Below are 12,535 nucleotides of genomic sequence, written 5' to 3'. Positions count from 1 at the left end.
GGAATGTGGGAGGAAACCGGAGTACCCGGAGAGGGTTGAGGGTGGAATTGAACCCTGGTCTCCTAGCTGTGAGGTCTGCGCACTAACCACCAGACCGCCGTGCCGCCCATAAACATAATTCATGTCATATTTTTTTGTATTTAAAATAAACTCTTTTGTGACCATATGTAAAACAACTCTTAATGTATTGCCAATAAATAGACTGATTATTGTAAATACAATGTGTTCCAATGACTGATTGAAACCAAATATACATATAAAACGGGTGTGTGCAAATATTTGAACTCGTGGGCAGCATTGAGTAACAAAATTGTCCTGGTGGGCCAGAACATATATATTTTATGCTTAGAATTTTCCTTCAATTAAGTGTTATACTATCAGCTGTATGTTCTCATGTCCCTTTTTTCAGGAGCACTTTAAACATCAGACCATCAAACTCATTTTCTACCGCTTATCCTCATTAGGGTCGCGGGGGTGCTGGAGCCCAGAAAACCCACGCATGCACGGGGACAACATGCAAACTCCACACAGAAATGGCCGAGGGTGGAATTGAACCCTGGTCTCCCAGCTGTGAGGTCTGCGCGCTAACCATTAGACCGCCATGCCGACCAGCCCAGACCATCAAACTGTTATTTAATTTTACAGTTTTGTTTTTTCTTTACAAAATAAGACATCCGACTTGCAAGTCATGTTGCCAGTTAATGCTTGGTGGGCCGCATGTGGCCCCCGGGCCGTAGTTTGCCCACCCCTGATATAAAAGATAATGAAGCTAATGAGGATTTGTTGAAAGTCAGTAGTATTATCCATGAATTGAATGTATGGTGGAGAGTCAGGGCAAAATATTAGGAACAGCCCTCATGGTATATAATTGTGTCCAGGTGGAGCCAACATTGTCTGTTGTTCCTGCAGATGGCCAGCAGGTGGCAGCATGGAGCCACACATGTCAACCATCATGCTGAGGGTCTTTTCATGAGTTTTCTTTCTTTCCCCGTCCAGAACCAGACCGGCCAGAGCCAGACCGCCTCATGTCCTCGCTGGACAAGAAAGACGAAGGCGAGTTCTGGCGGCTTTTCAGCCGCAGAGACAGGAGAGCGCGTCCTTGTCCATCATTGTCACATGTGTAAGGCTTTATTTAGTTAACCATTTGCTGATTGCAGGGCAGTGCTAAATTAAAGGCCTCATTGTCTGGCAGCCTCCTGTCATTCATTGACCGGCCACACCGGAGCGGGGATGCATTACAGCCTTGATTTAGGAGAACTGCTGTAATCCTATATGCATTACTGCTCCCACAACACACCCTATCTTGTTGCACGCAAGCGCCACAATGCGGCCTGGCCAAGCGTTAAGATGCTGCCGAGACAGGTAATGGCGATACCTGCAGGCGGCACTCACTAAAAATACCCTCCATGTTGACTTGTTCTTCCGTCTAAACCGCTCTGATTTAGTCTTCGGGGGAAAGAGAGGCGCTCTGGACATCACCGGCTTTTGTAGCCGATTGGCTGCAGTACTTGGGGTGGCCAAGGTCCGGCCCAGGGGCCATTAAGGCCCACATGTTCTAAAAAGTATCACACTCAAAATACATATTTTCCCATGACTTGCATTGTTAGCTCCAGTGGCGTCATTAGGCCTATTTTACGGGGGCTTCAGCACCCCTAAAATAGGCTTCAGTCCCCCTAAATAATTTGATATTGTTATTGATTTTTTATTGATTTTTTACAAAAAAAATGAAAATTTTTGTATAATAGGGCAATAATATGAGTTAAAATTAATGTTCACAAAAAAAATAGAAAAAAAATAAAATTAAGTATTGGTAGCAATTAGCGAGCTCCAGCCCACAGTTAACAGTAGATTGAACCATAAACCAAGTATTTCCCATTTTACAAAAAAATACAATTAAATGAAAAAAAGACGTATAGTTATTTGCTTTTTGGATTTCGTAATGTCTACTACATTCGTTCATATTCTGTGCATCAAATGCCCCCCCCCCCCCCCCCCCACACCCCGCGCCTCAGATCCTAGTGACGCCCCTGGTTAGCTTGCTTATATTAACTCGTTTTCTGGTGCTAAAATGCACATTAAAGTGGCAATTTCACATAAGGATTGGCCATGCAGTAAGTTTGTGCGTACTTTAGTGTATTTCCCTGCAGCCAACAATAGTACTCGTAACAATAGTACTCTTATGTTCCCAAGCTGCCTGCGGTGTACAAGCCCTAAAAAAGGTGACCATGGCGTACTTTGGATGGTCAAACACATTTTTAATGGAGTGTTAAAGTGCAGATGAAGTCCCTGCAAGCCAGCAGCGTGTTCCAAGTGGCACACACACACTTTGGCCCCACGAAGCAAAAATGTGATTCCAAACTAAACTTTTCCAAGCTCTCCTGATCCATTTCTCCCTGGAAACTTCCAGCTCTTCCACAATCTCTCCCCCCCTCCTCCCATCTCTTTCTCTGTCGCTCTTCCAGGTACACGCCCTTTGACTTGTCAGTGGGGGGAAAAAAGTTTTAAGGAAAGCAAAAATCACGGAAGAAGACTTTGCAGTCCTTCTCGTTTGGCAAGTTGCGTGGACCCAAAAGCGGGAGTCGTTGCCGCGCAGAAGAGCACAAAAAAAGTTCATTTTCCTGCACATTTCCACGCTTGGCTTTCACGGTGAGTACGTTATCTTGGTTTTCTGTACTTTGGGGAAGAGGGGAGAGTTTCGCTCCGGTTTTTTTTTTTTTTTGCCACGTTTCGGTGGAGACATCCCACTTCCAAACGGTCACCGACGCGCTGCTTTTCGCAGCTGGGATGCGTTCAATGGCTCTTGGAGATCGAATATATGCCGTTTATTTCGCTTAAAACAGCCGCTGTCAAGTTGGAGGCCCACATTGAAACGGTGCGTCGATGGGTGTAGCTGTTCCAGATGATTCCTAAAGATTACAGAGGCTGGACAAGATAGTCCCAGCGTCCAACCTCTTAATATTTGATGCCACAGGAGGACACAGGATCACGTTCGCCCATTAGGAAAGGCAACACTGCAACACGTCCTTTAAGGGGGGAAACTCTAGTTGTAAAGCAATGAATGTTTCATCAGCTATAGTTGTCTTTTAGGACAAATAAGGCGGATTAGTTGCCGCCAGGTGAGGCAGTGACGTGGGACAGGTGATGCAAGAATTTTTGGTGTGAGAGTGGACACATATGTCACGTTTGTGTGGCCGCCTCAGGCCTGTGCATGCTCGGGCTGAAGAGGGTGTGTCGCCAGTGCGGCTCAGTGACAAATAAGACTTAAGACGCTGCCACAATGGCAGCCAAATAACACACGGCTCTCACTGCACCCCATTGCCGCTTTTGCAGTTTTATTGCAAATGTAAAACTTTTTTCCTCAAATATATGTCATTTTATTCTGGGGAAAATTTCTTTTTTTTCATAAAAAAATAGCTACTTTTTCCTTTCCTTTCTTGAAAAGATATTACTACTACAAAAATACACAACTTTAATTTTTTTCTAAAATATTACTTTTTGCTATATAAAGTACACTAAAACTCTTTTATATGCATGGAGAAAGTAACAAAAGTACATTAATACTCCTACATATACATACATATATACACAACTCCTGTATATGCATGGAGAAAGTAACAAAAGTACATTAATACTCCTACATATACATACATATATACACAACTCCTGTATATGCATGGAGAAAGTAACAAAAGTACACTAAAACTCCTTCATATGCATGGAGAATGTCACAATAGTACACTAAAACTCCTGTATATGCATGGAGAAAGTAACAAAAGTACACTAAAACTCCTGTATATGCACAGAGAAAGTAACAAAACTACAATACAACTCTTTTATATGCATGGAAAAAGTAACAAAAGTACACAAACCTCTTTATAAGCATGGAGTGTGTAACAAGTACAGTACAACTGTATAAACATGGAGAAAGTAACAAAAGTTTAATACAACTCCATATGCATGAAGAAAGTAACAAAAGTACACTAAAACTCCTTCATATGCATGGAGAAAGTAACAAAGTACACTAAAACTCCTTTGTATGCATGGAGAAAGTAACAAAGTACACTAAAACTCCTTTGTATGCATGGAGAAAGTAACAAAAGTACACTAAAACTGTGTCACCAGTGCAGCTCAGTGACAAATAAGACTTAAGACGCTGCCACAATGGCAGCCAAATAACACACGGCTCTCACTGCACCCCATTGCCGCTTTTGCACATTGCAGCTTTATTGCAAATTTAAAACTTTTTTTCTCAAATATTCTGGGGAAAATGTCTTTTTTTTCATAAAAGATAGCTACTTTTTTCTTTCGTTTCTTGAAAAGATATTACTACTACAAAAATACACAACTTTATTTTTTTTTTCTAAAATATTACTTGTTTTTACTGACATTTATTCATTCATTTTCTACCGCTTATCCTCACTGGGGTGCTGGAGCCTATCCCAGCTGTCTTTGGGCGAGAGGCGGGGACCACCCTGGACTGGTGGCCAGCCAATCACAGGGCACATATAGACAAACAACCATTCACACTCACATTCATACCTTTGGACAATTTGGAGTGGCCAATTAACCTAGCATGTTTTTGGAATGTGGGAGGAAACCGGAGTACCCGGAGAAAACCCACGCATGCACGGGGAGAACATGCAAACTCCACACAGGGTGGGATTGAACTCGGGTCTCCTAGCTGTGAGGTCTGCGCGCTAACCACTAGATCACCGTCCAGGCTTTTTCCTGACAATCTTTCCCAAAAATAGAAAGATGATATATATATATATATAATTTTTTAAAATCATGCAATTTTTAATTCTACACAGTGACTTAATTCTTCCAACTTTAAAACTTTTTGTCATTTGAACATATTTTTTACCCTAAGATCCCCTACTTCTCCCTGCAAAGAGCCTGTGTCGTGTGTGTCTGTGTGGGTGCATCCACTTGAATGGGAATAAAAGCGGAAAAACGAGTGTGTTTACGTGTGCTGGCGTCGCCGCTTTGGGCCAAAGTCTCCCCAAAAGAGCCGTAAATTCCTGCCTGAGTGAATTCCACAGACAGGCGGCTTTGAATGGAATTCCTGCGAGGATGTGTCACGTGACCGCAGGCTCGTAGGGATGGAGCTCTGCGTCTGTGATGTCAGGGCAGGAGAACGTGAGTACGTACAGCAGCGACATAGAACATAGAACATAGAACATAGAACATAGGACAGGAATTTGTTTGTGTGAAGCGCTGCAACCAAAAGCTCGCTAAGAAAGAAGAGAGAGTGGAGAGCGGATGAAGAAGAAGAGCAGACATGAGTAATCTGAGCGCCCCCTCCTTCCCCCCGGCTCTCTTCATCAGATCAGATGACCTATCAAAGATCACCTCGGGCCTTTGTCATCACGTCGGTCGTCGTTATCACCCGAAACGAAACGGACGCGATCTGTTTCTTTTTCCACTGGCCAAACGTGATCTATCTATATCATCTATATCTATGTGTGTTCCTCGACAGCGCAGTCATGGAGGCAGCCATTCAGACCGTGGTCAAGGTCTTCCTGAAGTCCGGCAAAGGGAAGGAGAGTCTCGGGAAGAAAGACTTCCAGAGCCTGGTCAAGAGCCAACTCAGCAACATCCTGTCGGTTAGGAGACTTTCTTTCATCTCACACTAAGACCTCACTGAGACGTCCATAACGCCTCCATAACCAACCATAACATATATATGATAATGTACATGGAGGATGGAACAAAAGTACACTCAAACTCTTGTACTGGGTATGCATGGAGAAAGTAAGAATAGTACATTAAAACTCCTTCATACGTATGCATGGAGAAAGTAACAAAAGTACATTAAAACCCCTTCATATGCATGGAGAAAGTAACAAAAGTACACTAAAACTCTTACATATACATACATATACATACAACTCCTTCATATGCATGAAGAAAGTAACAAAAGTACACCAAAACTCCTTTATATGCATGGAGAAAGTAACAAAAGTACACTAAAACTTCTTCATATGCATGGAGAAAGTAACAAAAGTATAATACGACTCCTGTATATGCATGGAGAAAGTAACAAATATACACTAAAACTCTTTTATATGCATGGAGAAAGTAACAAAATACACAAACCTTTTTATAAGCATGGAGAGAGTAACAAGTACAGTACAACTGTATAAGCATGGAGAAAGTAACAAAAGTACATTAAAACTCCTGTATATGCATGGAGAATGTAACAAAAGTACACTAAAACTCCTTCATATGTATGAAGAAAGTAACAAAAGTACAATTCAACTCCTGTATATGCATGGAGAAAGTAACAAAAGTACACAAACCCCTTTTTTTATGCATGGAGAAAGTAACAAAAGTACATTAAAACTCCTGTATATGCATGGAGAAAGTAACAAAAGTACACTAAAACTCCTTTGTATGCATGGAGAAAGTAACAAAAGTACACTAAAACTCCTTCATATGCATGGAGAATGTCACAATAGTACACTAAAACTCCTTTATATGCATGGCAAAAGTAACAATAGTACACTACAACATGTACCTTTATAAGTATGGAGAAAGTAACAAAGGTACACTAAAACTCCTGTATATGCATGGAGAAAGTAACAAAAGTACAACACAACTCCTTTATATGCACGGAGAAAGTAACAAGTACAATACAACTCCTGCATATGCATGGACAAAGTAACAATAGTACACTAAAACTCCTTTATATGCAGTAAAGTAACAAAATACACTGATTCTTTCATATGCATGGAGATAGTAACAAAAATACACTAACTCTTGTACATGCACGGAGAAAGTAACAAGATACACTGAATCCTGTATATGCTCGGAGAAAGTAAAAAAAAACAAACAAACAAACCACAAACTCCTGTATAGAAGTACAGTTAATGCATGAAGAAAGTAAGAAAAATACACCAATTCTTGCATAGGCATGGAGAAAGTAACAGGATACAGCGACTCTTACATATGCATGTAGAAAGTAACAAAAATACACGGACTCCTGTGTATGCACGGAGAAAGTAACACAATACATTATCTCAGGTATATGCATGGAGAAAGTAACAAGATACACAAACTACTGTTACTACTACATACATATACTACTGTATACGCATGGAGACAGTAGCAAATGACACTACTCCTGTATATGCATGGAGACAGTAGCAAATGTGTCCAAAAAAAGCGTCGCCGGACTCCATCATGAATTGCGATAAGTTGCATGCCCCGCCCTCTTCCACAAAGCCTCATCACGCTATTTTGGTCTGATCCTGTTTACTAACAAACAGACAAACAAAGCATGGATGCCCCTGGGGAGAGCAGGGCCATCCCAGACCTCCACCGAGGACAAACAATCCTAGATCCTCCTCTAATGTTGTACTGTCATGCTAATAGCTGCTAGCGTAACACGCGTGACCTCTGGCTGCAGGACACAGACAGCAAAGAGGCGGTCAACAACATGGGCCAGGGCCTGGACGCCAACCAGGACGGCAAGGTGGGCTTCGAGGAGTACCTGAAGCTGGTGGGCTACCTGGCCAAGTCCGTCAGCGAACAGCGGTGTCGCGCCAAAGAAGAGCCCGCCCAGAACGCCGCAGCGGCGCCGGCCGCGGCACAAAGCTCCCCTGATGGAGAGACCAAGCCGGATGCGGAGGTGAAGGTGGAAGCCAACGCCGACGGGAAGGTGGACGCCACGGCGGATGGCAAGGTGGAGGTGAAGATGGAAGCCAAGGTGGAGGAGACGGAGAAGAAGAAGGAGGAGGTGGCCGAAGAGAAGCCTGCGGCAGCAGCCGCAGCGGTGGCGAACACGGCAGACGCGGGGGTGGCGGCGGCGGCGGACGCGTTATCGAGCGGCGCGGAGGTAGTGGTGAGAGAGGTGGAGGAGACGGAAAAGGTGGAGGAAGTGGTGGAGAAGGTGGCTGAAGCTGCCAAGGAAGAGGCCGAGAAGACGACGGAGGACTCATAGGGGACAAATCCATCCATCCACCATCACACTAATGCTACATCCAACACACACACATACACACACACACACACACACACACACAATCATAGGAGCTGGTGAGCCACTAGAAGATGCACGACCACTACAAACCAGCTGTGGAGAAAGCCCACTAAACTAGCTTTCTAGTACCACTATACCTTATATGGTAATGTAACATCCTGTGAATGCAAACCCTGACCCCGCCCCCTTCTACTACCACTCACACTAACACACACACACACACACACACACACTAGGGTTAGAAATAGGCACTAGTCACTTGTTGATCCCTTTTGTTGTGTTTAACGTTGAACTATTCCTTTAGTGCCACCCTCACATTTACTCTACTCCCCTCTGGACACCTTTCTGGACAAAATGTATCCTTAGCTTGGTTAATACTACTACTACTACTACTACTACTAGTAGTTTCATGAACAATATAGTATTTTTTAGCTTTCAGAAATGGAGGGAAATGTTGGAAGTATATTTGGCTTTTCTCCTAAAAAAAAAATGACATTTTATATTGACTTTTTTCCCTCTAAACTATTAAGGGTTTCCCCCGTAAAAAAAAAAATTAATTTGACATCAAGATTTTTTTTTCTCACAAAAATATAACTTCATGTTCCTAACATTTTTTACTACTATAATCTAAAAATATTTTTTTACCCCCTGAAAAGATTTATTTTTTCTCAACATTCTACCATTTTTTTAAGACTTTTATTTTATTCTCAAAAAATATATACATATATTTTCCCCCAAAAAGATGTATTTTTTCTCAAAATTCTACCATTTTTATTTTTAAAGAGTTTTTACTTTATTCTCAAAAATATGTATTTTTCCCCCTGAAAAGATTTTATTTTTTCTCCAAATTCTACCATTTTTTTTTTCAGGAGTTTTACTTTATTCTCAAAAATATATATTTTTCCCCCCGAAAAGATTTGTTTTTTTCTCAAAGTTCTACCATTTTTATTTTTCAAGAGTTTTACTTTATTCTCAAATATATATATATAAATATATATTTCCCCCAGAATGATTTATTTTACTCAAAATTCTACCATTTTTCTTTTTCAAGAGTTTTACTTTATTCTCAAAAATATATATTTTTTCCCACGAAAAGATTAATTTTTTTTTCAAAATTTGACCATTTTTATTTTTCAAGAGTTTTACTTTATTCTCAAAAACATATATATTTTTCCCCCAAAAGGGATTTATTTTACTCAAAATTCTACTATTTTTATTTTTCAAGAGTTTTACTTTATTCTCAAAAATGTTTTTTCTTTCATTTTTTCTCAAATATTTGCAATTGTATTCTCAAAAATATCAAACTTTTTAATATAACTTTTTGTTTTATTCATAACAATATACCACTTTTCTTGCAGAATGTCACTTTTTTATTCTCGGAAAGAAACTTTTTTTTTCTGCTTCAGACCTGCAACTAAAAAGTATCTTGTTTAGTGCCAGTTTGATTATTAATGCGATGATTTATTAGAAAACGCCACGTATGTTATCATGTACTATTTTATATATTCCAAATAGTAGTTTAGGAGTTTAGAAGTGTCGGGTAGGTGAAAAAGCATCAACAAAAATAGGATTGATGAAAACTCGGCCCTTCTTTGCGGCAGAAATGAAGTCATCATAATGTCTTGTTTTGGTTTTGAGCAGGTCTGAAGTTGTTATGTTATGTTATTATTTCAAATAAAGTTTTTTTATACATTTTTTCCAGCAGGTGGCTGAGGGGGTACACAATGCATAGGTCCAGTATGGATTTCAGCAATTTGACTAAAAAAAAATCAGGAAAAAAAATGACCTAAAAAAAACAATATAGAAAATAACCGGAGGGTGGTACAAATAACAAATAACACATTTCCCCCCCTTTGTGCCTCACAAATGCTTCAGTGCTTATTCGGCAATGACAATAAACACATTGTTTGGCTGCCATATTGCATCCCCTCCTTTCAGCTCATTCCCTTCTCTTTTTTTTTTTTTTTTTTTTCAAGAATACAGTACTTCTTTCTCCTCACTTCACCTGAACGTGACATCCACCCTGCCACGATTAGACGTGGGAGATCAGGTGTGGCTCGTCCCTAAATAATTAAGAATCCAAACCGCAAGGCCCAAAATAGTCGCAGGGTGGAAGGAATGATGGTGGTGGGAATAGATTTTAGGATTACACTTTTTATTTTTTCAAAAAATACAATTGAGCAAATCTTTTTTTTTTTTTCCACATGACTTTATGCGTTTGCGTGCGCAAGCTAACGCTTCTACTCCCGGGTGAAAACGTGTCAAAACATGCATCCCGACTCTGTTGCCCGTGCTGTTATTTTTCAGGCAAATACGCCGCATAGCGGTGTTGCCCCACAAGTCAGATTGCCTTGAAATTTCTCGCACATCGACTAAAAAAAAATGACTGTAACTTCATGGTGTTTGACCCCATCTCCATGCAATTTGGTACCCACCTTTCGGGGACCGACATGCACACGTGTGTGCGAAAATATTGACATTGGTGTAGTGGTGATGGAACTTTGAGGTTACTTGTGTTATTTGTAAAGCATTTTGACCACCACCACGACCACCCCTAGGGGGCGCCACGAATGTCATAACGGTCATGTGATAAAAATATTATATGTTTGTTGTGAAAAGTAAGCAAAAAAATGTGTCTGACAAGCATTTTTTGCAGCCTTTTTAAATTAATAACTATGCAATTTATGATATTTAACCTGGACCCCCATTTTGCGGAAGAAACGTTTCATGCTTTATGAGCACGGTCAGAATGTATTCCTCCCGTTTAAGTCCTAAACAGGTTCTCCAGCGTTTACTATTGCGTGCCGTGTTTGCCGGTCACACCCCTCATTTAGTCTAAAGACCCTGTCTGACCTGGAATAGGATCCCCTCCCCTCCCCCGACTCTTTGGTGTGTTTGGAAATTAGACGGATTAGACGTCGGATGTGGGCAATACGCCCAATTGGACGAGGGCGGATTGTTTGTCGTGTAGCACACCCACTGGGCCAATCCCCACGTGATTAACTTTTTTTTTTTTGAAATACTTTTCCTGTTGTCATGCAAGCTAATCATTTAATGCATTGTAAATCATCAATAATGCAGTCGTGAGAAACCTGGCTCCAGTTGCACGTCTGCCCACGGCCTCGCGCGCGTACCACCGCTACGACATGTACTACATGTACTACATGTACTTTTTTTTTTTTTTTTGAATTGTCGGACGCCTGCTGGCACTGCAAACTCGGTTGGCAGCGTAACAAGGCAAATACAAGCCAGTCATGTGATCGGACACTCCCATTGTAAATATTACTGCTCCCATTACCCCCCCTCACCCAGCCCCCACCCACCCACAGCTTGATAAACTAACAACACGGGCATTTTGGCAACATTTCTTCAAATATATATTCACCTTTGATACTTTTCTTTTTAAGGTACTTCCTAAAAATACTCCTCTGAGCTTGTACGGTATACTTTTTATTTGCTTGTTATCTTTATAGCCTTTCAATGTGATCTTTGTTCACTTAAATCGATGGATTCTGGAAAGGGAAAAACTGGATGTAGAGGTTTTCAAATGCACAACAAGCCAACGTATCGTACCTCAGCCCAGCGTGTCAAAACTCACCCAAAAAAAAAAAACAATTCAAAAGGAGAGCCAGGAAGTGATTTCACCCAAACTACAACTGAAGATAGCCAAAGAGTCCTTCCTGCCGAGTGTGCATCCATGAGTGTGTTTGCGTTTGACCACGTGGGTTTCCGATCCAAACGCCATTCCTTATTTTTCCACTACTTCTCAATATGTAAACGCTGTATCATTGAATTGCATCATCAATGTAACGTGTCTCATGGCTGACCAATGAAATAAAACTGTGACAATCTAGTTCACGAGTTCATGTGTACAACTACATTGATGCCTACACGCGGGGGGGTCACGAGGGGGTCTCGTTCTGGAAAGAAAAAAATCTTGTGGGCACTAGGCACTAGAATAACACAAATTTTCCCTTGAGCTTTTATCACCATAATAGAAATACCCAATGCCTTATGAACAATGACTTTTGCTCGATGGCGGCCATGTTTTCCAATCATTCATTAATTCATTTTCTACCGCTTTTTCCTCACGAGGGTCGCAGGGGTGCTGGAGCCTATCCCAGCTGTCTTTGGGCGAGAGGCGGGGTACACCCTGGACTGGTGGCCAGCCAATCACAGGGCACATATAGACAAACAACCATTCACACTCACATTCATACCTATGGACAATTTGGAGTGGCCAATTAACCTAGCATGTTTTTGGAATGTGGGAGGAAACCGGAGTACCCGGAGAAAACCCACGCATGCACGGGGAGAACATGCAAACTCCACACAGAGATGGCTGAGGGTGGAATTGAACCCTGGTCTCCTAGCTGTGAGGTCTACACGCTAACCACTCGTGCCACCGTGCCACCCTGTTTTCCAATCAAACTGTTCTAGTCAGTCCCCCAAAAGGGGCGTGTACCAAATTTCAAGCTAAACGCCCTAAAATTATAATGGCTTTTTTTGTGAAGCTGTGTGAGAAATTTCAAGTCAATCTGACTCAATGTG

At 41.3% G+C, this 12,535-nt stretch overlaps 1 protein-coding gene across 2 annotated transcripts; it reads left to right on the top strand.

The window, feature by feature from the left end:
* The first annotated feature begins 2,463 nt into the window (after nt 1-2,463).
* On the top strand, nt 2,464-11,599 carry s100u (S100 calcium binding protein U). 2 transcript variants are annotated; one of them, XM_058047590.1, is made up of 3 exons: nt 2,464-2,646; nt 5,485-5,606; nt 7,412-11,599. In XM_058047590.1, exons 2-3 carry the CDS (start codon nt 5,487-5,489, stop codon nt 7,943-7,945), a joined length of 654 nt encoding a protein of 217 aa, XP_057903573.1. In that variant the 5' UTR covers nt 2,464-2,646; nt 5,485-5,486; the 3' UTR covers nt 7,946-11,599. The 2 variants fall into 2 exon arrangements, with proteins under 2 accessions (XP_057903573.1, XP_057903572.1); XM_058047589.1 differs by having other exon boundaries at nt 2,468-2,646; nt 5,480-5,606.
* The last annotated feature ends 936 nt before the right edge of the window (nt 11,600-12,535 follow it).

The sequence above is a fragment of the Doryrhamphus excisus genome, chromosome 14, assembly GCF_030265055.1.
Source record: "Doryrhamphus excisus isolate RoL2022-K1 chromosome 14, RoL_Dexc_1.0, whole genome shotgun sequence".
Taxonomy (NCBI): Eukaryota; Metazoa; Chordata; class Actinopteri; order Syngnathiformes; family Syngnathidae; genus Doryrhamphus; species Doryrhamphus excisus.
Note: the sequence above shows the minus strand (reverse complement) of the source record. Positions and strands in the feature narration are given on the sequence as shown.